Source organism: Dromiciops gliroides, chromosome 4, assembly GCF_019393635.1.
Source record: "Dromiciops gliroides isolate mDroGli1 chromosome 4, mDroGli1.pri, whole genome shotgun sequence".
NCBI classification, from domain to species: domain Eukaryota; kingdom Metazoa; phylum Chordata; class Mammalia; order Microbiotheria; family Microbiotheriidae; genus Dromiciops; species Dromiciops gliroides.
Genome location: NC_057864.1, coordinates 229454406 through 229478019, shown reverse-complemented (window position 1 = coordinate 229478019; position 23614 = coordinate 229454406). Strand labels below are relative to the sequence as shown.

Below are 23614 nucleotides of genomic sequence, written 5' to 3'. Positions count from 1 at the left end.
TAAACCAAATTGTAGATTATTCATTCTCTTTTCTGAAGAGTTTTTATTATTTCAGTCTTATTCTTTCCTTTTAACGATCCCTCCTAGTTTTCTTTATCTTTCTTATTTTTCTTCCCAAACTGATTTTTTCCTAACTTTCCTTTTTTCTTCTAAGTATACTTGCAATCCTTGTAGTCACACAAATTCATGATCTGAGCCATCTTTGTTTTTTGTTTTTTAGTGAGGCAATTGGGGTTAAGTGACTTGCCCAGGGTCACACAGCTAGTAAGTGTGTGTTAAATGTCTGAGGCCGGATTTGAACTCAGGTACTCCTGACTCCAGGGCTGGTGCTCTATCCACTGTGCCACCTAGCTGCCCCCTGAGTCATCTTTGAATCCTAACTTTCTCACACTTCAAATATTCAGCCAATTGCCACATCTCATTGATTGTACCATCACATTTCTTGCTCTTGTCTTCTTTTCTCTGATTACATGGCTGCTACCCTACACCAACTCCTTATCATCTGCTAATGGCTAAAATTCTAGCTAAACTGTCTAAAATATCTAATGAGTGGTCGCCAATAAATTATAAGCTTTAGCAAGAGTTAGACTTTTAAGCATTTATTAAGGAGAATAAGAATTTGGTAAAGAGAGAGAGAAAGGCCTACATTCATCTATCTATTAAAGGGAGAGCACATTTCTAGCTCTGCTCTCCACCAGAGTCCAAAGGAAAGAGAGCCCCAGTCAGAGCGCCAGGTTCCTCCTTCACTAGCAAACATCACTTCCTGACGCCAAAGAAAAGACGCATGTTCTTGCCCTGAAAGACCTTCCTTTCATGGTGGAACTTTTCTACAGTCAGGTGGCGTCATTCCAATTGTTACACACCACTAACCTGGACTCTCAAAATAGAACAGTTTGTCTCCTTGCTCATCTCTTACCCTTCCAATGTGTTCTTTATATAGCTTCCAAAGTGATGTTCCTAATGTACAGATTAACCATTTCAGTCATTAAGTTTCTTATTAAAGTCCTATAGCTTCTTATTATTTCTAAGCTCAAAAATAGACTCTTCTGCTTGGCATTTAAAGTCTTTTGCAACCTGGTTCTGACCTGCCTTATTATATGTTATTCTCCATCACACATTCTTAGTTCCAGCCAAACTCTCCTTCTTGCTTTTCCTTACATACATTGTTGGACATGACCAATATGGGAATTCGTTTTGCTTGACTCTGCATATTTATTACAAAGGTCTTGTTTTTGTTTTTCCAGAGGGGTGGCACGGGAGGGAAAGAAAATAAATAAAAAATTTAATTTTTAAAATGTAATTTTAAAAAATGATACTGGCCTATCAATAAGAGGCTATTTTAATGTAATATAGGTTTTATTTAATGGATCACCTCTTACTGCAATTGATATAGTAGCTTGTGGTTTTGTTGGAAAAGTGTGTTGTACTGTATTTATTTGGTAGATGATGTTATGTGTACCGAAATAACTAAAGTACAAGATAACATATGGACCATGGGAAGTTAGGACTTTAAGATTAAAGAGAGGGGAAAATGATGGTGAGAAGCCTGATTTACCAGTTTTATTTTCTAGACTTAATAATAATAAAGATTGGGGGAAGCTAGGTGGCACAGTGGATAGAGCACCAGCCCTGGATTCAGGAGTACCTGAGTTCAAATCCGGCCTCAGACACTTAACACTTACTAGCTGTGTGATCCTGGGCAAGTCACTTAACCCCAAGTGCTCAGCAAATAATAATAATAATAATAATGATGATGATGATAATGATAATGATAATGATAATAATAATTATGATAATAACTAAAATTTTTAAAATATTTATTTACATCATAAAAATGAGAGATACACACAAAGATAAAATAAAGGGTAGGGGTAGAATTTATTACATAAAAAACAACAGGAATAGTAATCATGATCTCAGACAAAGTTAAAGTTAAAATAGATTTTTTTAAAAAGAGAAAAATAGAGAAAATACATTATATGTTAGTAATAGTATTCAATATTGTTTTAAACCATTTAAAATAACTTGACAGTATAAAATATCTGGGTGTATACCTGCCAAAATAGACACAGGAACTATTCCAAGATAAACATAAAATACTTTTTATACAACTAAACTCAGATCCAAATAATTGAAGTAATATTTATTGTTCATGGGTAGGTAAAACCAATATAATTTTTTTTTGCAGGGCAATGAGGGTTAAGTGACTTGCCCAGGGTCACACAGCTAGTAAGTATTAAGTGTCTGGGGCTGGATTTGAACTCAGGTACTCCTGAATCCAGGGCCAGTGCTTTATCCACTGCACCACCTAGCTGCCCCTAATATAATTTTTAAATGACAATTTTACCTAACTAATTACAAACTCAAAGTCATCCCAATCCAATTACTAAAAATGTATTAGAAAAAATAATAACAAAGTTAATTTAGAATAACAAAAGGTTAGGAACTTCAAATAAACCAGGAAAAAAAGATGTATAGGAAATAGTTTCAGCAGTATCAGACCTTAAACTATATTATATGTTGAAATATAAAATGAATAATAATTTTGATTATCATAAATTAATTTTTTCTTTTATAAATAAAACCTATGTAGTCAAGAGTAGAAGGAATGCAAAAAAATTGGGGAAAAACATTCATGGACAATCTCTCAGACAGAATATAATTGGGTTGGAATATTGCTGTGATGTAGGAGATGATGAACTGGTTGACTTGGAAAGGCATGGAAAGACTTGGACTTCTGCTGTGCACCTTCAGAGAGACAGATAATAAGTGGAAATAAGCATAGTACACAGTCTTATGTATATGTGTATGAGTGTGTATGTATGTATATATATATATATATATATATATATATGTATATATATATATATATATATATATATCCACACAATTGCAACCTTCTTTAGGGTGGGGGAAGGAGAAATAATAAAGTAAAAAATACACAGCAGAGAATACAAGAAAACCAACAAGGAAACAAAAGCTGGGCAGATTTGAAAATAATGTGTAAAATTTATTATGTAGGTTTCTTTGAAATGAAAATGTATTGTTTTATATTGAATCCTCGCCTATGTTCTGCTATGTACATGGCAAGTTTTTTTTCTTTTCTCATTTTGTATTTAAGTTTAAAATTTCAAAAAATTATTTGTTTTTGTTAGTTCTTCTTCCTACTCCTCTGCCTTCCCCAATGAATATTTTTTTAAATCCTCATAATAAATATATACATATATAGTTCAGCAAAACAAATCTCCATGTTGGACATATCCACAAATGTATCTCATTCTGGATTTTAAGTCTATCACGTCTCTGATAGGTAGTGAGTCTTTTTGATTGCAATAATCAGAATTCTAAAGTCTTTCAAAATTGTTTTTCTCTATAATGTCACTTTTGCTTACTTAATTTTCCAAGTTTTGCTTACTTAATTCTGCATTAGAACCGAGGTTTTCCTGTTTGAAAATGCCCATTTTGTAATTCCAATAACATTCCATCACATTTATATACTTAAATTTGTAAACAAAGAGTAGAAAGGAACTATTTGGGGTTTTCTTGGCAAAGATACTGAAGTTGTTTGCCATTTCCTTCTCCAGCTCATTTTACAGATGAGGAACTGAGGCAAACAGGGTTAAATGACTTGCCCAGGACCACACAGCTAGTAGTATGTGTCTGAGGTCAAATTTGAACTCAATAAAGATGAGTCTTCCTGACTTCAGGCCAAGCACTCAATCCACTGCCACCTTGTTCCATCAGTTTCTTTAGCCATTCCCTAGTAAGTTAAATCATTTGTGTCTTGTGTTGTGGTTCTTGCATTTGTAATTTTAGTTCCTAGATCTCCCTCAATTCATAAACCACCCCACCCCCACCCTAGCGCCCCCCTCCCCACTTCGCCCCCATTCAGCAGGAAGTAGATACAGAAGAAATGATAGTCGTCCTTTTTCCTGGGGTATATGAAAAGGGGGGAATGATATAGGAGATGAGAAAAGGGTTAACAGAAAAACCTAAGACCCAAGCTTTAATTCAGATATGAGCTCGAAAAAGGAGTTAGACCCCAGTTAATGGATAACTTACAAGTTAGCATGCTAGGTTCTCCTACAGACAGAAATCAGTACCCATAACGGGAACAGAGGGAACTGGGCCATGAAGACCTTAAATAAAACAACAGCCTGTAGAAATAAATGAAAAATGAATATGTTTTGAAACTAGCCATGGGAACCAGAAAGAGACAATATGCAGAAAAAAGGCCAAATTTGTCCCCAGATTCACCTTATAATGTGTAAACCCCAAAAACACACCTCACAGAAAAAGGTACCCACCTGAGGGGGGGGGTTGGTTTAGGACCCCAGAAACTCCAAATTAGGATAAGCCCTCCCCTGTACCTCCCCAAAGTGGAAATTACTATAATGAGACTGATAATCAATTTATCCGTACTATAAATATAACTGTCTTTTCTTTCACTATTTGAGGGAAACCTTTCCACTATTCTGGTTCTCTCCCTGTGGTCACCCACTCTATTGCAATAAAACTTGGAAAACTCAGTCACTGAGTCTTGTAATTCTTTTGGGACAACTCATGATCAATTTGACCCAAATTTCAGCCCACATCAGACACTCCCTTAATTTACAGGGTTGGTTTTTTCAGTTGCTTTACATATTTAACATGCTCTGGCCCCATATTCTGAGGATCACATCTCTTACTTTCCTCCTCTTCTTCCTTTAAAGGCTAGCACCCCAGCTCCAGTTAATTGGAATTATGATTAGCTTTTACAAAGCAATATTTATTTACTTCAAAGGTATAACAAGATCAAATATACAAACATTTTCCCTCCGAACACCTAGGGAACATAATCTACTCTACCCCAGCCAGGACTTTAAGAGGGGATTCAGCTCACAGTTTAACTAATTTCCCATGTAGTATTAGAACCAACAAGTTCAAATTCAAAGCTACTGGATTAGCATCCAGAATCATCGTTCTTCAAGTCTGGGCTTTTTCTTTGCAACTTCTTTCCTGGGTTCTTAAGATCTCCATGGCTTGAGCTCCTAGGCAGGTCAGAAAATTCTATTCCCTACACCTACTCCCTACACCTTTCAAGGACAAATGGAAAATGGAAAAGGACTAAGACAGATTCTCCGGGCTACCAGGGAAAAGGGGTTGTAAGAGAACTAGTTTCACATTCTGCAGCAAGGAGGCACTGCGGCTCTTTAGCAAAATCTAGCTTGCGCGTACGTGACACCTGTCAGGTTTACTATGAATATTTTTCGAGCAGGAAGCACAAATGTATGGTGTGTTTTTTTTTAATAGTGAAAACGGTAATTTTAGAAAATTGTTACATGTTTGTGCGTGCGAAGATATGTTTTTTAAGTGAAGATGATATGAAAGGAAAATGAATTTTGTAAGCCTCGTGTTTTTGTTGTTTCTATCAAGGCTGTCATTTATTGTGATTTAAATGAAGTAAACTTCAAAGTAGTAACTCCACCCCGTCCCAGGCTTAATAATTTATCTGCCCTCTGGTTATTTGGTCATCTACATGCTTATTACGTCACTCAACAATAGTGCCCGCCTCTCCTCCTCCAACCCGCCCTTCCCAGTTACCCAAATACATCTTACCAACGTAACGAAATTTGGAAATGGGATCTTAATTACCCTCTTTTCAGCAGAATTTTGGAGGAATTGCCCGTGATGAGAGTGAGAGAGGATTTTTACAAATGATAACGATACAAGGATTGAATCGACTAGTTTCTAATAATAATTGGGGTAAAGAAAATTTTGAGGGGATGAAAAAATTATATAGATTCTAAGAACCTCAGTTTAAGAACTGCTTAAACATGTCTCAATCTTAATCCTATGGCCTGATTGTCTTTATTTTCATTAAAGTCTGAGCTAAGAGCCCTGACCTTTCCGAGATCTCTCTTATCTTGAGTTTCCTCATTTAAAAAAAACATCCATTAAAGACCCACCCCGTTCCTTCTTTCCCGGAGAGATTAAACTGTAAAACGAGAGGGTGGGTGCACTAGATAATCTCCAAAATCCTCCCCAGCTCTAAATTCTAAAGTGCTTTCCGTTTCTAAGGCCCCTCCCAACTCCTCATTTTAATGATTTTTGTGCTCGGTGTTCCTCTTCTGCTAGGTTTGAATTTTTGCAACAATCGAAGTAAAAACGAACAAACAAAAAAACCCTGCTTTCTGCAACTCATGGTTTCCTTATAGGGTCAAACTTTACTGGTTTTCTACATAAGGATTAAATTAAAATCTTACAACTCCTAAAGTTATAAACAAAATGATCCTCTTCCTGTCTTCATTTTTTACATTTGCACGGAGACGTGTATATTTTTTTTAACATTTTTCACCTATAACGCATAGGACGGAGGTGAGGAATAATTTGTATTTAAGAATTATTGAAAATTAGAACGCAATAACCACTAACAACTTTTATCTCCTACCACAGCTGAAGGACATAGAGCTGGAAGAGCTGCCTCTTGGAAATTTTGATTGGTTCTTGTGTTTCTACTCCTCCCACTCTTTGAATACTCATTGGCGATTAAAAAGTGCCAATCAAGGAAGAGCCTACTGTCGAAAGGGGAGCTGGGCAATGCTAACAAAGGGCAGCAGGAACTGAAATTCATTTGAGTAAGCTTGAAGAACTGGTGTGATATATACGTTCTTTGTGAGGCATTATTTCTGAGAGCAGAAAAATACACTTCCTTAATACGTCTCTTTTCTTCATTCTTCCTAATCAGTCTGTACCGAAGCACAAAGACCAGACTCTGAACCTACCTTTCCGATATTTGTACTAAAACGGCAATTAAAAACAACTCTCCAAATGAAGTGTGAAAATTGCACAAAGAAGGTGAGTGTTTAAATGATTTTCTATTTGACTTGTCAGTATTACAGAACCTGCGATGTCATGGATTTCTTGTTTATAAAGGTGTCCATTTTTCATAAGCACACTGCACAGCCGCAGAAGGAAGGATAGATGAGTCGACTAGATAGTGGGTTGTTGAGAAACTTTAGTATTTGTTTTGTGGCTTTGAACTTTAAATGGTTTTGGATCAGTGGATCTAGGAATGAAACACCAGTAATAAAAGAATGTCTTCGTCAAAATAGATTAATGACAGCTAAACCAAGGATCAAGATTGCTCTTCTGTTCCCAATGTAGCCTATTAATTTGAAAAAACGTGGTTGTTTTTTTTTCAGCACGCTTTTCTATTTTTAGTACAGTTATTTGTTTTTATTCTTTTGTGTCATACCCATTAAGGTGTAACCTCATTGCAAGTCGGAATTTTTCATTCTTTTTATTTGTGTCTCCAAATAAATAAATGTTTGTTGATTGCTTGCTTGACTGATTTTTTTTTTGCTAGAGATGATATTAAATTAAGTACTATAAACAAATTGCACTGAGTCTAATTAATTTGTGTGCCTGCAAACAAATTATTTGGTGTTATTGAGTTTTTAAATTTTTATATCATTTAGAGTTAATTTTATGGTATTTTGGGATGGCTAGTTTTTGTAGAAGTTCATTTGTTTGACATTTAAGACTGAAAGGCTTGATGTGAGACTCAAATGAGAATATATGTTTATAAAACTTTTCAGATCTTAAAGTACTATGTAACTTATCACTTCCTTTGAAACAAAAATATTTTTTGGAGCTGTCATAGGCAAAATAACAAAATTTCCCTTGAGTCACCACCCCACAAATATAAGTTAGCTTTCTGATCTGTGTGATGGCATTAATGTTGTTGACACTTATTTCTCTTCTTTTTTTCCTTTTTTAAAGGAATGTATTAAAAAAACAAAAATTGATGACCAACAAAGTATTTCTATTGATACACCAAACTTTAACAGTGAACATGAAGAGGTGAGTGTATTTTAAAACTTTTTGTTTCTCCCAAGCATAATGCTTTTCTCCTCATTGCAAATCCATGTCAGGTGCATCATACAAATGAAAATTCTAAGGGTTGAAGAAATAGCTTTCATAAATGACTGCTTTTTTGTATGCCCAAGATAGTCAACTCTCTAAAAGGTCCTCAAATAAAATATATGAGTATAATTTTAAAAATAAAGTAAAATGCATAAAAATTTAGCTATCCCAGAATCACAAGTTAGGACAGGTGCTACTGAAATTATTCCAAATAAGTAGCAGCTCCCATTTCTATAGTCCTCTATTATACTTTTTGAGCCATGGGTTTGATGTTTGATGTGGGAAGTTTCCTCAGTGGCAATTGAGCATTGAACTAGTTATCCTTTTTATTTCAAAGATTCTTTGAAAAAAGTTTTTCTTACCCTGATTTTGTTACAAAAGTTTCTTCTCCAATTTATCTATTAACTTTGTTCTCTGTAAGCCATTTCTCTATTATACATTTCTAAATATGATTTGTAACTAGAGAAATGGGTAATACAGGGAAAGCAAATGAGGGACTTTGGGACTAAGGGGCTTTTTGAGTGTCAAAACCCTTACCAGAATTCTACATACTAATTTGAAAAGGGTTCTCTTCTACTGTGTGTTGAGGAATATTCCAAAAATTATTGATAATAAATTAATTGATAGATGAAGTTTCCTTAAATTGTCAGTCATCACACTAAAATGATTCTAGTTAGCTTTCACTTGGAGGCAGAAGTCAGAGAACTTGAGTTTAAGTTCTGTTTCTTTGGGACCTTAGGCAAGTTATTCAACCTCTCTCACTGTTTCCTCATCTAGAAAATTAGTATAATGCCTCTAACTACCCACTTTACAAAGTAAATTCAAAGTGATTTTGTTGTAGAAGTTTGGTTACTACAGTTGTAATTTATTTCTTTACTTTTACAGAAAAGTGAATTCCATAAGTTGGCTGATGCTAAAATATTTCTCAGTGATTGTCTGGCCTCTGACAGTTGTGTGACAGTGGAAGAAGGAATAAAAGTTTTCCAGCAGAATCAGAAGGAGTTTTTTCGTGTACTGAACCTTAATAAGGTAGTATGCCTCCAAAGTATATGGGGCAGATGAAATAGAATACCCCAGACATCTAAAGCCCATCTGATTAAAGTGGGTCCATATAATATAGGGAATTGAATGAAACCAGTAACATCTCTGTGAGGCTATAACCCTTACAGTAAAGTTAAGGGAAAAGAGAAAAGGGAAAAGTTAAGACAGATTTTACTCTTTAAGCATTTTCAGGAAACTTTCAGGAAGTTCTTTTCTTTTCATTAATCAGTTTGGGCAAAACATTTTGGCATTCACAATTCTGTTTATATCAAGTTTTACTAGCCCTATCACTCAGGAAAAAACATATCTGATTTTGGTTGTAATTTAAGTTACCTAAGTTGACCTTCCCTGGGGATAAACTGCTGAAAGCTGAACTTGGTCTTGTATGTTGAGAAAGCAATGTGAAATCTATTTTGACTCATAATTCCTGTGCTATACTAATCAATGGATAAATAGAATCCTTCAGCTTCAAAGGCCTCTTGCCTGTGTCTCCTCTGACCCCAATCATTCTGCCTTAGAGATAAAAATCACTAAAAAAGACCTCACTTCTGTCATGAAACCTTTCCAAAAATAGCTAGAATTGAGGTGGTAATTTCCTCCTCTCTCCCATTTTATCTGAATGTAAAACTCACCCAATATAAAAATGTCAATATCAATATAAAACCTTTCTCATTAACCTCATGTGTTTAGTGAAAGAATAGGTGAGCGTAAATATCTGCATAGTTTGTCATGCTAGTGTAGTGTTTTTGTAATATTAACTCTTGAACTAACCTCAAGAGTCGTCACTTTCAGTATGCCTTTCTCCACCTGCCCTTAATCACACATATGCCTATATCATATGGACATGTAAAGGATTTCTTGGAATCAAAATGAGGTAACATATATATAGCACTTTTCAAATGTTAAAGTGCTATGCATAAATGATAGCTAATATTATCATTATTACTGTTATTATTACATGTCAGTTCTCATTCTTGACCTCTCCTGTACATTTTATGCTACTGATTACCTTCTTCTTGATATTCTTCTCCTTTGGTTTTTCACAATTTATACTTTTCAGGTTTTCCTTTCTCTGACTTCTCCTTCTTTTTCTTCCCCAGTTAGATTCTCTTCTTGCTTCTTCTTGCTCTTCTTGCTGGGATCTTATCTCACTCATCTCATCTCATAGCTTTAAGTATTCATTCTACGTTCATGATACACAAATCTTTATCTCTACCTCTCACTACTCATGAGAGTTCTAGTCCCAAATCCTCACCATCTGCAGTCAGTTAAAAAGGGTTTTACTAAGTGCTTATATACCAGGCACTGTGCTAAGCCCTGAGTATACAAAGAAAAGCAAAAATAACCCTTACCCTCAAGGAGTTCACATTCCAAGGAAAATCAACCTGTAAATAACTAAGCCACATACTGGATATATACAGGGTAGATGGAAGGTAGCATTAGAGAGAAAAGTGGAGGTAGGGGGAGGACTGGGAAAGATCTTGTACAGAAAGTAGAATTTGAGCTGAGTATTGATGGAAACCAGAAAAACTAAAAGGCAGAAATAAGGAGGGAAAGCATTCCAGCTATGTTGGATAGCAAAGGCAGAGAGATGGAATGTGGAATTCCATGTGGAAGAAAAGCATATAGGCCAGTATAGCTGGATGATAGAGCATGTGGAAGAGAGTATAAAATATAATGTATAAAGAAGACTGAAAAGGTCAGAAAGGGCCAAGTTATGAAGAGCTTTACCTCCTAAATGGAGTACTTATTATTTGGTCCTAGAGGTCATAGGGAACCACTAGTGTTTATTGACTATGGAGATTTCATGATCAAAACTCTACTTTAGGATAGTCGTTTTGGGAGCCAAGTAGAAGATGGATTGATAGGGAGAGACAAAGCAAGGTGACTAATAATTAGAAGGCTATTCTACTAGTTCAGGTAAGAGGAGATAAAGGCCAGAAGTAGAGTAGTGGCAATTTCAGTGGAGAGAAGATGATATGTGTGAGTTATGTTGTGAAAGAAGTCTTACAATTTGTCAATAGATTGGGAATATGGAGTGACTGAGAAAGTGGAATGAGAATGACATTTAGGTTGCAAGCTTGGATTTCTGGAAAGTTATTGGTACCCTTGAGCATACTGAGAAAATTGAGAAGAGCAAAGATTTTTTGGGGAAAGATAATGAGTTCTGTTTTGTACAGTGTCATCTTCAACTCCTCGTACTCTCTAACCCACCCCATATCCAATCAGTTGCCATGTCCTTTCTTTTCTTCCTTTATATATAAGATCTCTTGTTTATGCCCCTCTCTCCTTTGAAACTGCCATCACCCTGGTGCTCGTCTTCCTCACCTTATACTGGGACAATTGCAATAGCCTGGTGGTTGATCTCCCTGCCTCATGTCTTTCCTTACTGCATTCTATTCTCCACTCAGCCGTCAAAATGTTCTTCCTAAATTACAAGCACATCACTCAATAAATCAATTCAGTAAATCCCAATGGCTCTTCCTATTCCCTCCTGGAACAAATATAAAATCCCTTTGTTTGACTTTTCAAACCTTCTATTATCTGAATCCTTCTTACCTTTCCAGTCTTCTTGACCCTTTCTGCCCTCCACGTACTCTGTGATCCAGTGACACTGCTCTCCTTTCACATAACATGTCTCCCTACCTTGAACATTTTTGCTGCCCTGGAACTCTCCCTCTTCATCTCTACCTCCTAGATGCTTTGGCTTTCTCAAGGCATATCTTAAATCTCATCTTCTGCAAGAAGCCATTCCCAGTCCTCTTTAAATCTTAATACTTTCCCTCTGAAGCTACTCCCAATTTATTCTGTATATATCTTATTTGTACATGTTTTTTTGAACTATTATTAGTTCTATTAGTCTGAACTTCTTGAGCAGGAATCGTTGTCTTTGTATCCCTAGCATTTAGCATAGTGCTTGGCATGTAGTAGTCATTTAATAAATGCTAGTTGACTGCCTTACTATAGGTAATTAGTTAAAGACATCTAAAAGGTAGAGTTGGTGATGCATGACACTATAAGTTGAGGGAGAGCCTGGGGCTGAATGTGTAGCCCTGAGAATCATCTGTATAAAGATGACAGTTGAACTCATGGCAGCTGATAATATCACCAAGTGAGATATTGTAGAGGGAATAGAGAAGAAGGCCTACTCTCACCCAAAAGGAATTCTCCAAAGTCTCTAGGGAACTAAGGCAGAAATAAGGGACATGTTGAGGAGCCAGCTGTTCCCCTCTGTGTCTAACGCTTCCCAAATCTCTCTCTTCACACATCTTTCTCCTGAAAAAAATTTCTGGAACTACATATTTCTCTCGTGAAAGAAGCTCTGGTACCAATGCTATGTTGCCCCCACCTCCCATTCAAGAAACTTCAGTGACTCCCTCTTGCCTCCAGGATCAAATATAAAATTCTGTGTTAAGCTTTTAAAGCCATTCATAATCTGATCCCTTCCTACCTTTCCAATCTTCTTACACCTTACTCCCCTACGTACTTCTCTGTTTAGTGACACTGGCCTCCTTGCTGTTCCTTGTACACAGCAATCAATCTTTTACATTCAGGCATTTTCACTGGCTGTCCCTCATGCCTGGTACTCTCTTCCTAATTTCTGCCTTCTGGCTTCCTTCAAGTCTCAGCTAAAATCCCACTTTCTGCAAGAATCCTTTTCCAGTACTCCTTAATCCTAGTGCCTTCCCTCTGAGATTATCTCCAATTTATCTTGTATATATCTTGCATGTACATTGTTGTTTTCCCATTAGACTGTGAGCTCCTTGAGAATGAAAACTTTTTCCCCTTTCTTTATATTCCTAGCACTTTTCACAGTCCCTGGAAGCATTGTAGACTGGCCTATTTCCACACTGATCTCTTTACCACCAGATAACTCTCCTTGTTGGCACTCAGACCCCTTCCGGTGAGAAATTTCCTCTCTAATACAAGTACTAGAAGCTTTTCTGAGCCTGTCCAATGTTTTCTTTTTTCTTTTTTTTTTTTCTGTCCCATGTTTTCTTGTCCTCTTCTCTAGTTTTTCTTCTGGGTCATTTCCTTCCTGTTTTTCAGTGAGGAGCTGAAGGGATTATGTTCTTAGCTGTACTCCTCCCATCCTTCTCTTGTTCTGTCCTAATACACTCAGCCATCTCCACAGGGTTGAGAAGAGAAATCCCAAGTCCTGCTTGTGGTATTATTCCCTAAAATATGGGTCTGACTATATCATCGCCTCCTCCTCAGTAAACTCTAATAGCTCCTTATCACCTCCAGGATCAAATTCAAAATCCTCTGTTTATCATTCAAAGCCTTTCATAATTTAGTCCCTTCTATGTTTCTTACTTACCTTACTACCTACTTACCTTACCTACTTACATACTTTTCACAGTTTCAGGCCTACTGAGAGAGGTAGAGAGACCCTGGAAAGAGAGAGGAGGAAGTTAAAAAGTCCGGAACTGCAATGTAGTTTAGACCCCATGTGCAGAGGAGGGCCTTATTTCCAGCATCTATCCCAGCATACAAAGGAGCAGGGCAGGAATCTTAGACCAATAGGGAACCTGCAGTTCTGCCACTCTGAACCAATAGTTTTCTAGCTGACTGATAGGGACTGAGTCCAGCATCAGTTTATTCTTGTACAGATCTAAACCCAGGTCAGGAACTTGCAGAGATCAGAAAAGGGGGGCAACAATTAGACTATGCCCTTTGGGGATACTGAAAGCTTGCAGATTCCCTGATTCTCCAGGCAGGTTTCCTGTCTGTCCTTAAGGAATAACACAACACTCAAGATCCCAAGGAAGAAGCCCAGACCTCCCCCCCCCCCCCAGAAGTACAATAGATCCCAACTCTATCACCAAATCCAAAGTCAGGAATTAGGCTGGAAAAAAAGAGCAAACAAAAAAGAATACCCCTATTGTAGTGATAGGGAAATGTTTTCATAGGCATAATATCCAGATTCTTTAAAGAAAAGATAAGTGAGTTACAGGAAGAAATAGACAGTAAAACTATACTAGTAGGGGACCTCAACTTTCCCCTTTAAGAACTAGATAAATCTAACCAAAAAATCAACAAGAAGTTAAGGAGACAGTAATTAGGGGAAAATTTATATCTCTAAATGCTTACATCAATAAAATAGAGAAAAAGCAGATCAATGAACTGGGCATACAAATAAAAAAAAAAAGAAAAACAAATTTTAAAATCCCCAATTAAACACCTAATTGGAAATCCTAAAAATTAAAGGAAAGATTAATAAAATTGAAAGTAAGAAAACAATTGAACTAATAAAAATAAAACTAGGAGCTAGTTTTTATATTTTAAAAAACCTAATAAAATAGATTAACTATTGGTTAAATTGATTTTTTTAAAAAATGACAGAAGAAAACCAAATTACCAGTATCAAAAATGAAAAGGTTGAATTTACCACCAATGAAGAATAAATTTAAAAAATTATTAGGAATTATTTTAACCAATTATATGACAATAAATTGGAAACTCTAAGTGAAATGGATGAATATTTACAAAAAAATAAATTGCCCAGATGTACAGAAGAAGAAACAGAATACTTAACCCCATTTTAGAAAAAGAAATTGAACAAGCCATCAATGAGCTCTCAAAGAAAAAAATCCTCCAAACCAGATGGGTTCTCAAGTGAATTCATCCAAATAATTTCAATAGTATATAAATTATTTGGAAAAATAGGCAAAGGAGTCCTACCAAATTTCTTTTTACAACACAAATATCACCATATTTGGTGATATCTAAATCAGGAAGACCAAAAACAGAGAAAGGAAACTGTAGACCAATTTCCCTAATGAATGTTGATGCAACATTTTCCAATAAAATACTAGCAAGGAGATTATAGCAATATATCACAAAGATCATGTACTATGACTAGGTGGTATTTATACCAGGGAGACAGGGCTGATTCAATATTTGGAAAACTATCAGCCTAATTGACCATATCAATAAGAAAAACAACAAAAATCAGATGATTATCTCAAAAGATGCAGAAAAAGCTTTTGACAAAATCCTCTTAAAAACAATAGAAAACATAGGAAGAAAAGGAGATTGCCTTAAGAAGATTATAAGTAGTATCTACCTAAAACTATCAGCAAGCATTGTCTGTAATGGGGATGAGCTGGAAGTCTTCCCAATAACATGAGGTTAGGTAAAGCAAGCATGCCCATTATCACCACTCATTCAATATGGCACTATAAATGTTATCTATTGTAATAAGAGAAGAAAAAGAACTTGAAGCAATTAGAATAGGCAATGAGAAAACAAAACTATCACTCTTTGAAGTTGATATGATAGTATACTTAAAGAATCCTAGAGAATCAACTAAAAAACTCCTTGAAATAATTAATAGCTTCAGCAAAGTTGCAGGTTATAAAATAAAATCACATAAATCATAAGCATTTCTAGATATTACTAGCAAAGTTCAGCAAGAAGAGATAGGAAAAACAACAACAACAACAAAACAAAAAAAGGGGCAGCTAGGTGGCGCAGTGGATAGAGCACTGGCCCTGGATTCAGAAGGACCTGAGTTCAAATCTGGCCTCAGACACTTGACACTTACTAGCTGTGTGACCCTGGGCAAGTCGCTTAACCCCAATTGCCTCACCACCACCACCACCACCACCAACAACAACAACAACAAGAAGAGATAGAAAGAGAAATTCCTTTTAAAATAACTTTAGACAACTTGGGAGTCTACCTGCCAATACAAACTCAGTAACTATATGAACACAATTACAAAACAACTTTTCACACAAATAGTCAGATCTGAACAGTTGGAAAAATATTAATTGCTCATAGGTAGGTTGAACCCATGTAATAAAAATGACAGTCCTACCTAAATTATTTTACTTATTCAGTGTCATAATAATGAAATTACTAAATTATTATATAGAGCTAGAAAAAATAATAACAAAATTCATCTGGAAAAACAAAAGGTCAAAAATATCAAGGGAATTAATGAAACAAAAATGTGGAAGAAGGTGGCCTCATAGCACCACATCTCAAACTATTACAAAATAGTAGTAATCATCAAAACAGTCTGGTACTGGCAAAGAGAGAGAGGAACATTTATGGTTGATGACAAGATGAATACTTCTACTCTCTCTCTGTGTAGCTGAGATCGAGTAGAGGAGGTCATGGGAAATGAACAAGTTTAGAAACTAGGAGGTAAGGATGGTTGCTGGAGTATCAGTAATTGCCCGAGTATTAGGCTAGATGTTGGGATAGAGAGACTATGTTAAGTACTGAACTTATTGAGGAAAAAAAGGAAAATATCCTTGGGGTTTATAATTAACAACCACTAGAACTTTAACCTTGAAGAGTGACCAGCTTAGTTTAATTAGTTTTAATTAATTGATATAACCCCTAAGATTATAACATTTGTCAATATGATGTTATTGTTTAATTGCAAAGAATCATGGATTTATTGAAAATCCAAGATAGTCTGAAATTTGTACATAAAATGACATTTATCCATTGCTTTTTGCTTATCTGGTTTTCTTCTTAAATTAAGGATCTAATTTGGCAATCATTTTAGGTTTTATAGGAAATCTTGAATAGATAGTGAAAGAAAGAAGTGCAAACTTGGGCCCCAGTTTTTGGTACATTTGGTATATTTTTAAAAAGCTAATATTAATTATTAGGTATATAATTCTTCTGCCTCTTCTTTTAGAGTATCTTTAATTTCTTTCATTGACAAAATTGGTATTTATTTTTTTCTATTTTGGTGTTCTGTTATATCATTGGTCTCTTTTGATATTCTGTTGTACACATTGTCTATCTGCATAATATGTAAGCAACCTGAAATGTGGTGAAATGTGGATGTTGACACTGACTAGGGAACATTTCATGATTCTAGCAGCTTTGAACTCTGTTCCTGAGCTTATAATTATGAAGAATTTTTATATGGGTCTTTTTAATTTTCATTACTGCAGTAGCATTAACAAACACATATAAGTATTTAGTATGTACAAATTCTAGAATAATTAAATAAGATTTTTAGTGGAGTTGAGCAAATTATAGTGTGAATATTTTAAGATTTTTAATGTTTTGATGTAGAAAAAAAATAGAAATAAAGTCCAATATGATTCTGAGTCTACCTCTCCCATAAGGACTTTTACTTTAAAATCCAATTCGACACATGTATATCAAATTAAATCAAATGTTCTGTAAAGTAATTTAGTAATGGTGCATTCTAAGGTGGATTTCTTTTGAAGATGAAGAAAGTAAATATGGGGAAGAGAAAAAAGGAAAAGAAAAAAAAGATTTCTGACTTAACTAAATTCTTATATAGGACATATTTTTATATCATCTCTGTTTATAAGTTAAATAGGTTTAAAGCACATAGGGAGTTTTGTACAATGCTTAATGCTTCCATTATTGCTCTAAACCTAGCAAATATAATGAGACCAAATTTCTCTAGACCTGAGTCTGAGTATACTCTTCTTTTCACAACAGTTCTTTAAAAAGAATCACTCTCCACTGTTTGCTTTTTTTGGCCATGAATGAATCTTCAGAGGGCTTCCATGAGCATAGAAGAATGCATGAGTATTCTCTAATAATTCCAATACTAAGACCAAACTTTGTAACCCATTTTTAACTCTGGGGGAATTTAGTGTTATAAACACACCTGTGAAACTGGCTTATATGACAGAATTGTTGATAGGCTTATAAAGTTATGATTTCTTTTGAATAGCTATTGAAAACTTGAACACTTTATCACCGTCTTACACAAAAGGTGGTCTCATCCCTTACCAAGGCAAACCCCTTTACCTACATAAGCAATCCCATTCCATCCCATCTCCTCTAATAGATTGTCCCCTCTGTCATCCCCACTCTTTCACTTATCTTCAATCTCTCCCTGTCTACTGGCTTCTCCCCATTACAAACATACCCATGTCTCCCCCATCTTTAAAAAAACCTCACTTTATCCTTCTATCTCAGCTACCTATATCATTCTTTTTTGAGGGGGAGGGGGGAGGCGGGACAATGAGGGTTAAGTGACTTGCCCAGGGTCACAGAGCTAGTAAGTGTCAAGTGTCTGAGGCCGGATTTGAACTCAGGTACTCCTGACTCCAGGGAGTGCTCTATCCACTGTGCCACCTAGCTGCCCTACCTATATCATTCTTTTTTTCTTTTTTTTTGGCTACCACTTCTTTTTTTTTTATTGAATAGAATTTTATTTTCCAAAATATATGTAAAAACAAATTTTAACATCAATTTTTTAAAAATTTGTGTTCCAACTTCTCTTCCTCCTCCATTCCCACCCCCCACCCACTAGAACTCAAGCATTTCAAAATAAGTTATATATGAGTAGTCATGGAAAACATTCCCACATTGGCTAGGTTATGAGAGAAAACAATGAAAAAAACCCCAAAACTTCAGATTGAGGAATTGTCAAAGAGGAAAAAAAAATTTTTTTTAATGTGTTTCCATCTATATCATTCTTTATCTCTACTGCCCTTTGTGGCTAAACTCCTTGAAAAGGCCATTTATAAAAATAGGTGCCTCCACTTCCTCTCCTCTCATTTCTTAAGGCCTTACAGTTCTGCTTCCAACCTTATGATTTTACTGAAACTTCTCTCTCAGAATCGTCTCTTAATTGCCAAACCTAAAGGCTTTTTATCAATCCTCAGTTTTCTTGTCCTCTCTACAGTGCTAGACACTGTCAATTACTCTGTCCTCCTTGATACTCTTCTCTAGGTTTTTGGAATACCATTCTCTCCAGGTTCAATTCGTACCCATCTTACTGCTCCTTCTCAGTCACCTTTGTTGAATCCAGGTCATGCCTTCTAACCATAGGTGCCCCGACAGGGTTTTGTCCTGAGGCCTTTTTTCCCTCTGTATTACTTCCCTTGGTGATCTCAATCTGCTCCCAGGAATTTAATCACTATCTCTATGCTGGTGATTCTCCAATCTAATTTACCTAATCCTAGCCTAACCACTGCACTGACCTCCAATCTTGCATTTCCAATTGCCTTTCAGATATAATAACAATATCTAACATTTATATAGCTCTTACTATGTGCTAGGCATATCAATATAATTTCTTTCTTTGGAGGTGGATAATATGCTTTATCATTAGTCCTTTGGGATTGTATTGTTGAGAATACTTCAGTCATTCACAGTTCTTGATCAAACAATATTGCTATCTCTGTGCACAATGTCTCCTGGTTCTGCTCACTTCACTATATATCAGTTCTTCATACAAGACTTTCGAGGCCTTTCTGAAATTATCCTGCTTGTCATTTTTTATAGAATAATAATATTCCATCACAATCATATACCACAGCTTGTTTAGCCATTCTCCAATTGATGGACATTCCTGTGATTTCCAATTCTTAGCCACCACAAAAAGAGTTGCTATAAATATTTTTGCACAAATAGGTCTTTTTCTCTTTTGGGGGATGTCTTTAGGATATAACTCTAGCAGTGGTATTGCTGGATTAGAAGGTATACACAGTTCATAGCCCTTTGGGCATAGTTCCAAATTGCTCTCCAGAATCGTTGGTTCTTTTTACAACTTCACCAAAAGTGGATTAGAAACCCAGTTTTCCACATCCCCCCCCCCAACATCCAATATTTTCCTTTTTTGTCACATTTGCCACTCTGAGAGGTATGAGGTGATACATCAGAGTTGTTTTAATTTGCATTTCTCTGATCAATAGTGATCTCTAGCATTTTTTTATATGATTATAAATAGCTTTGATTTCTCTGTCTGAAAACTGCCTGTTCATATCCTTTGACCATTTATCAATTGGGGAATGACTTACATCGAGAACTGCATCAAATTTATAAAAATATATTTGCGAAATGAGGCCTTTATCATAGATACTTGTTTCAAAAATTCTTTCCCAGTTTTCTGTTTCTCTTATAATCTTGGTCACATTAGTTTTGTTTGTGCAAAACTTTTTTTTTAATTAATAAAGTATTTTTTTCCATTACACGTAAAGATAGTTCTCAACCTTTGTTTATACAAGCTTTACAATTTCAGATTTTTTTCCCTTCCTCCCCTCCCTCCCCCCTCCCCTAAACAGCAGGTAATCTAATATAGGTGTTTTATATATATATATACATACACATAATAACATTAATCCTATTTCTGCATTAATCATGTTATAAGAGAAAAAAATCAGAGCAATGATGGAAAACCTCAAAATAGAAAAAAAAACAACAGCATCAAAAACAAAAGAAATAGTATGGTTCATTTAGCATCTATACTCCGCAGTTCTTTTTTTTTTTTTTCCTGGATTTGGAGATCCTCTTCCATCATGAGTTCCCTGGAACTCTTCTGTGCCATTGCATTGGTGAGAAGTGTGCAAAACTTTTTAATTTAATATATACAAAATTATGTTTTACTCTAATTCTTATTTGGTCCTAAATTCTTCCTCTTTCCATAAATCTGACAGATAAACGATTCCATGCTCTCTTATTTTGCTTATTTACATGACATTTTAAGGCTTGCAAAGCACTTTCCAAACATCTCATTTGATTTTCATAATAACCTTATGGAGATAATTGCTATAATCCTCATCTTACAGATATATGTGTGTGTGTGTGTGTGTGTGTGTATGTATGGATATAGGCAATCATATTTAAACTCAAGTCTCTCCTGAGTACAATCCAGAATTTTTTCTGCTAGCTTGTGCTGCCTCTCTGAAGTTTTCTATGTCATTATAATTTCCCCTTCAGTATTAGTCAGTGTACCTATTATTTAATCAAATGAGGGTTTTAGAGTAAAATGAGATGGTTAATAATGCTAAGAACTTACTCAGGAATATAAAAGAGTATGTCTTAGATAGACAAGATGATTATCTTGTAGAAATGATTATTTGCCCACAGCATAGAAAGACTATTTTTTTTTTTTTGGTGGGGCAATGAGGATTAAGTGACTTGCCCAAGGTCACACAGCTAGTGTTAAGTGTCTGAGGCTGGATTTGAACTCAGGTCGTCCTGAATCCAGGGCCAGTGCTTTATCCACTGCACCACCTAGCTGCCCCAGAAAGACTATTAGAAATAAAGTTAACAGCTTTATAAAAATTTTGGGTTGATCTATGGCATTGCAGATTGTTGGTTGACATTTTGGGTGGAGGTTCTTTTCCCAGTTCTTCCACTGTTTGGCCAAATCACTGACTCACTTCTTTCTTTCGAAAAGTGGAAATAATAGGACTTGTTTTCTCAATTATGTAGTCTGAAGATTTAATGGGTAGTGAAACATTCTTGAAGCTCTTTGGAGAGACATTTTACATAAATATAAGATACTGTTGTTTACATTTGGTCTATTTTTCTTTTTAGAAATGTGATACCTCAGCCCACAAAGTGTTGGCCGTGTCTATATGCCCTCAGTCTTTGCCTTATTTTGCTGCTAAATTCAATCTCAGTGTAACTGATGCATCAAAAAGACTCTGTGGTTTCCTAAAAAGTCTCGGTAAGTTGGTTTTCACAGTTACATTTTTTTAGGGAGAAGGAAAGATACATTTGCCATTTAATTATAATCTTTTTCCCTTAGCCTCCTTGTCATGATTCTGCCTACATATATGTTAAGCCTATAGGGCTACTTAGAGACTGAATTGTGCTTTACTTCTTTTTTCTCTTAAGCATTCTTTTAAATAACAGCAGAGTAGATAAGGGACATGAACACCAGATCCTCTTATGCTTAAACTATATAAGGAGCCCTATTCAACTCTTGTCTCCTAGATAATAAAATTGAGGTGGATTTTTTTTGATGTTTCAAATTAAAACCTAAGTGTTAAGCTGGCTTATACTGTTTCACATTCATAGGATGTTTTTTTTTTTAATTTGTTTTTTAAGTGAGGCAATTGGGGTTAAGTGACTTGCCCAAGGTCACACAGCTAGTAAGTGTTAAGTGTCTGAGGTCGGATTTGAACTCAGGTACTCCTGACTCCAGGGCCGGTGCTCTATCCACTGCGCCACCTAGCTGCTCCCATAGGATGGTTTTTGTTATTGTTACTGTAGTGGTCTACAGTGCCCACATTGTGCTTCATTGTTCTCCCTAGAGCAGAGAAATGAAGTTACCAGTTATATGAGTGCAGTGTAATGTATTGTATCAGTGGAGGTACTTGTGGATTAGATGGCAATGAGAAAGGCTGTAAAGGAGTCCATTTCTCCCATAATTTCTCCAACAAAGATCTAAAAAGGGTACTATGTTGAATAATGATAAGGAAATCCAAAGAGAAACATTGGCAATCACCTCCATCCAGCCCAGCTCTACACAAAAAGACAAGAGACACTTAGAGAGGAGTTCTTCTAGGAAGCTAGTGCAAACTCAGGTAAAGAGATCTGAAACCTTTGCTCTGACAAGGGATATTTTAGAAGGCCTGGAAACTCTCAAGGCTCTAGAGGGCCAGGGATACCCCGAGACAGGGGTTTACTGGAGCTAACTTATACCGACTCCCAGAAAGTCAATTGTTAAATTTTCAAAGTGAGCATTTATACCCTGGAAATCAGAAAATGCTATAAGCTAGGGTTCTAATTATTGTTTTGAGGATTTTCTAGACTTAAAAAACTGAGAGAGAAAATGTTAATAATACAAATAAATAAACTTAAAAGTGTATTGTGCCTATTTTTTATGAGAAGTTGTGGTTATACATTTACTAGTATAGTCTTTCCCTAGGAGAGCTTGAAGCCAGTAGCACTCAGACCAGGGACTCTACAAAGGATCTGATACAAAGGGGTGTTCTAAGAAGGACTAGAACCTCCTAAGACTGAGCACAGATGTGGAAGGGGAGGTGGAAGCTAACAGGAGGAGCAACAGAAATCCAAACAGGACCAAACATAGACTGACCATTCTTTTAAAGAGAATAATGGGTAGAGCCTGGCACTGGAGCACAAAATATCAAATCAGGAACTGAAACTGTAGAAAAGTTTAAAAAAAAAAAAAGCATGAGCACAATGAAGAAATTCTGTATATTAAGAGATTCCGAAGAGGCAAATCCATAAGAAGAGAATAATCAAATGAAATAAGCTATGAAAGAAAAAAAATAGAAGGAAAATAAATGGCTTAGAACAGAAGATAGAAAACCTTGCCCCAGTAGTTGATTCTCTGAAAAGTAGAAAAAAGAAGAATCTGTGACTCTGGAGAAAAAGAAGTAGTATTAGGGGGGAAATCAAGATTGGAAAAAAAAAAGTATAAGGTTGTTATTGTTCAATTGTTTTAGTCATATCTGACTTTTTTTTCATGTAAATATTTTATTATTTTCCAGTTACATTTAGAGATAGTTTTCAACATTTGTTTTTATAAGATTTCTAGTTTCAAATTTATCTCCCTCCCTCCCCCCTCCCCAAGACAGCAAGTAATCTATTAGTCATGTTATGATAGAAGAATCGGAGCAGAAAGGAAAAACCTCAAAAAAGAAAAACAACAACAAAAACCAATAGAAATAGTATGGTTCAGTCTGCATCTGGATTCCACAGTTCTTTTTTTTTTCTGGATTTGGAGAACATTTTCCCATCAAAAGGAATGGAGTAGTTTTTTGTTTTTGTTTTTCTGTTTATTGTTTGTTTTGCACAGGACAATGAGGGTTAAGTGACTTACCCAGGGGCACACAGCTAGTAAGTGTCAAGTGTCTGAGGTCAGATTTGAACTCAGGTCCTCCTGAATCCAGGGTCAGTGCTTTATCCACTGCGCCACCTAGCTGCCCCCCATATCTGACTC

General features: G+C 35.7%; 1 protein-coding gene across 3 annotated transcripts in view; it reads left to right on the top strand.

The window, feature by feature from the left end:
• The first annotated feature begins 6459 nt into the window (after nucleotides 1–6459).
• NARF (nuclear prelamin A recognition factor) overlaps nucleotides 6460–23614 on the top strand; it is a 58645-nt gene continuing 41490 nt past the window's right edge. Inside the window, exons 1-5 of one of the 3 annotated variants that reach the window (XM_044002206.1) lie at nucleotides 6460–6617; nucleotides 6728–6837; nucleotides 7765–7845; nucleotides 8794–8937; nucleotides 21235–21367. In XM_044002206.1, the coding sequence (XP_043858141.1) occupies nucleotides 6811–6837; nucleotides 7765–7845; nucleotides 8794–8937; nucleotides 21235–21367 (385 nt within the window). In that variant the 5' untranslated portion in view covers nucleotides 6460–6617; nucleotides 6728–6810. Of the gene's footprint in view, nucleotides 6838–7764; nucleotides 7846–8793; nucleotides 8938–21234; nucleotides 21368–23614 lie in introns of all 3 variants that reach the window. The other 2 variants (XM_044002207.1, XM_044002208.1) reach the window with 2 other exon arrangements.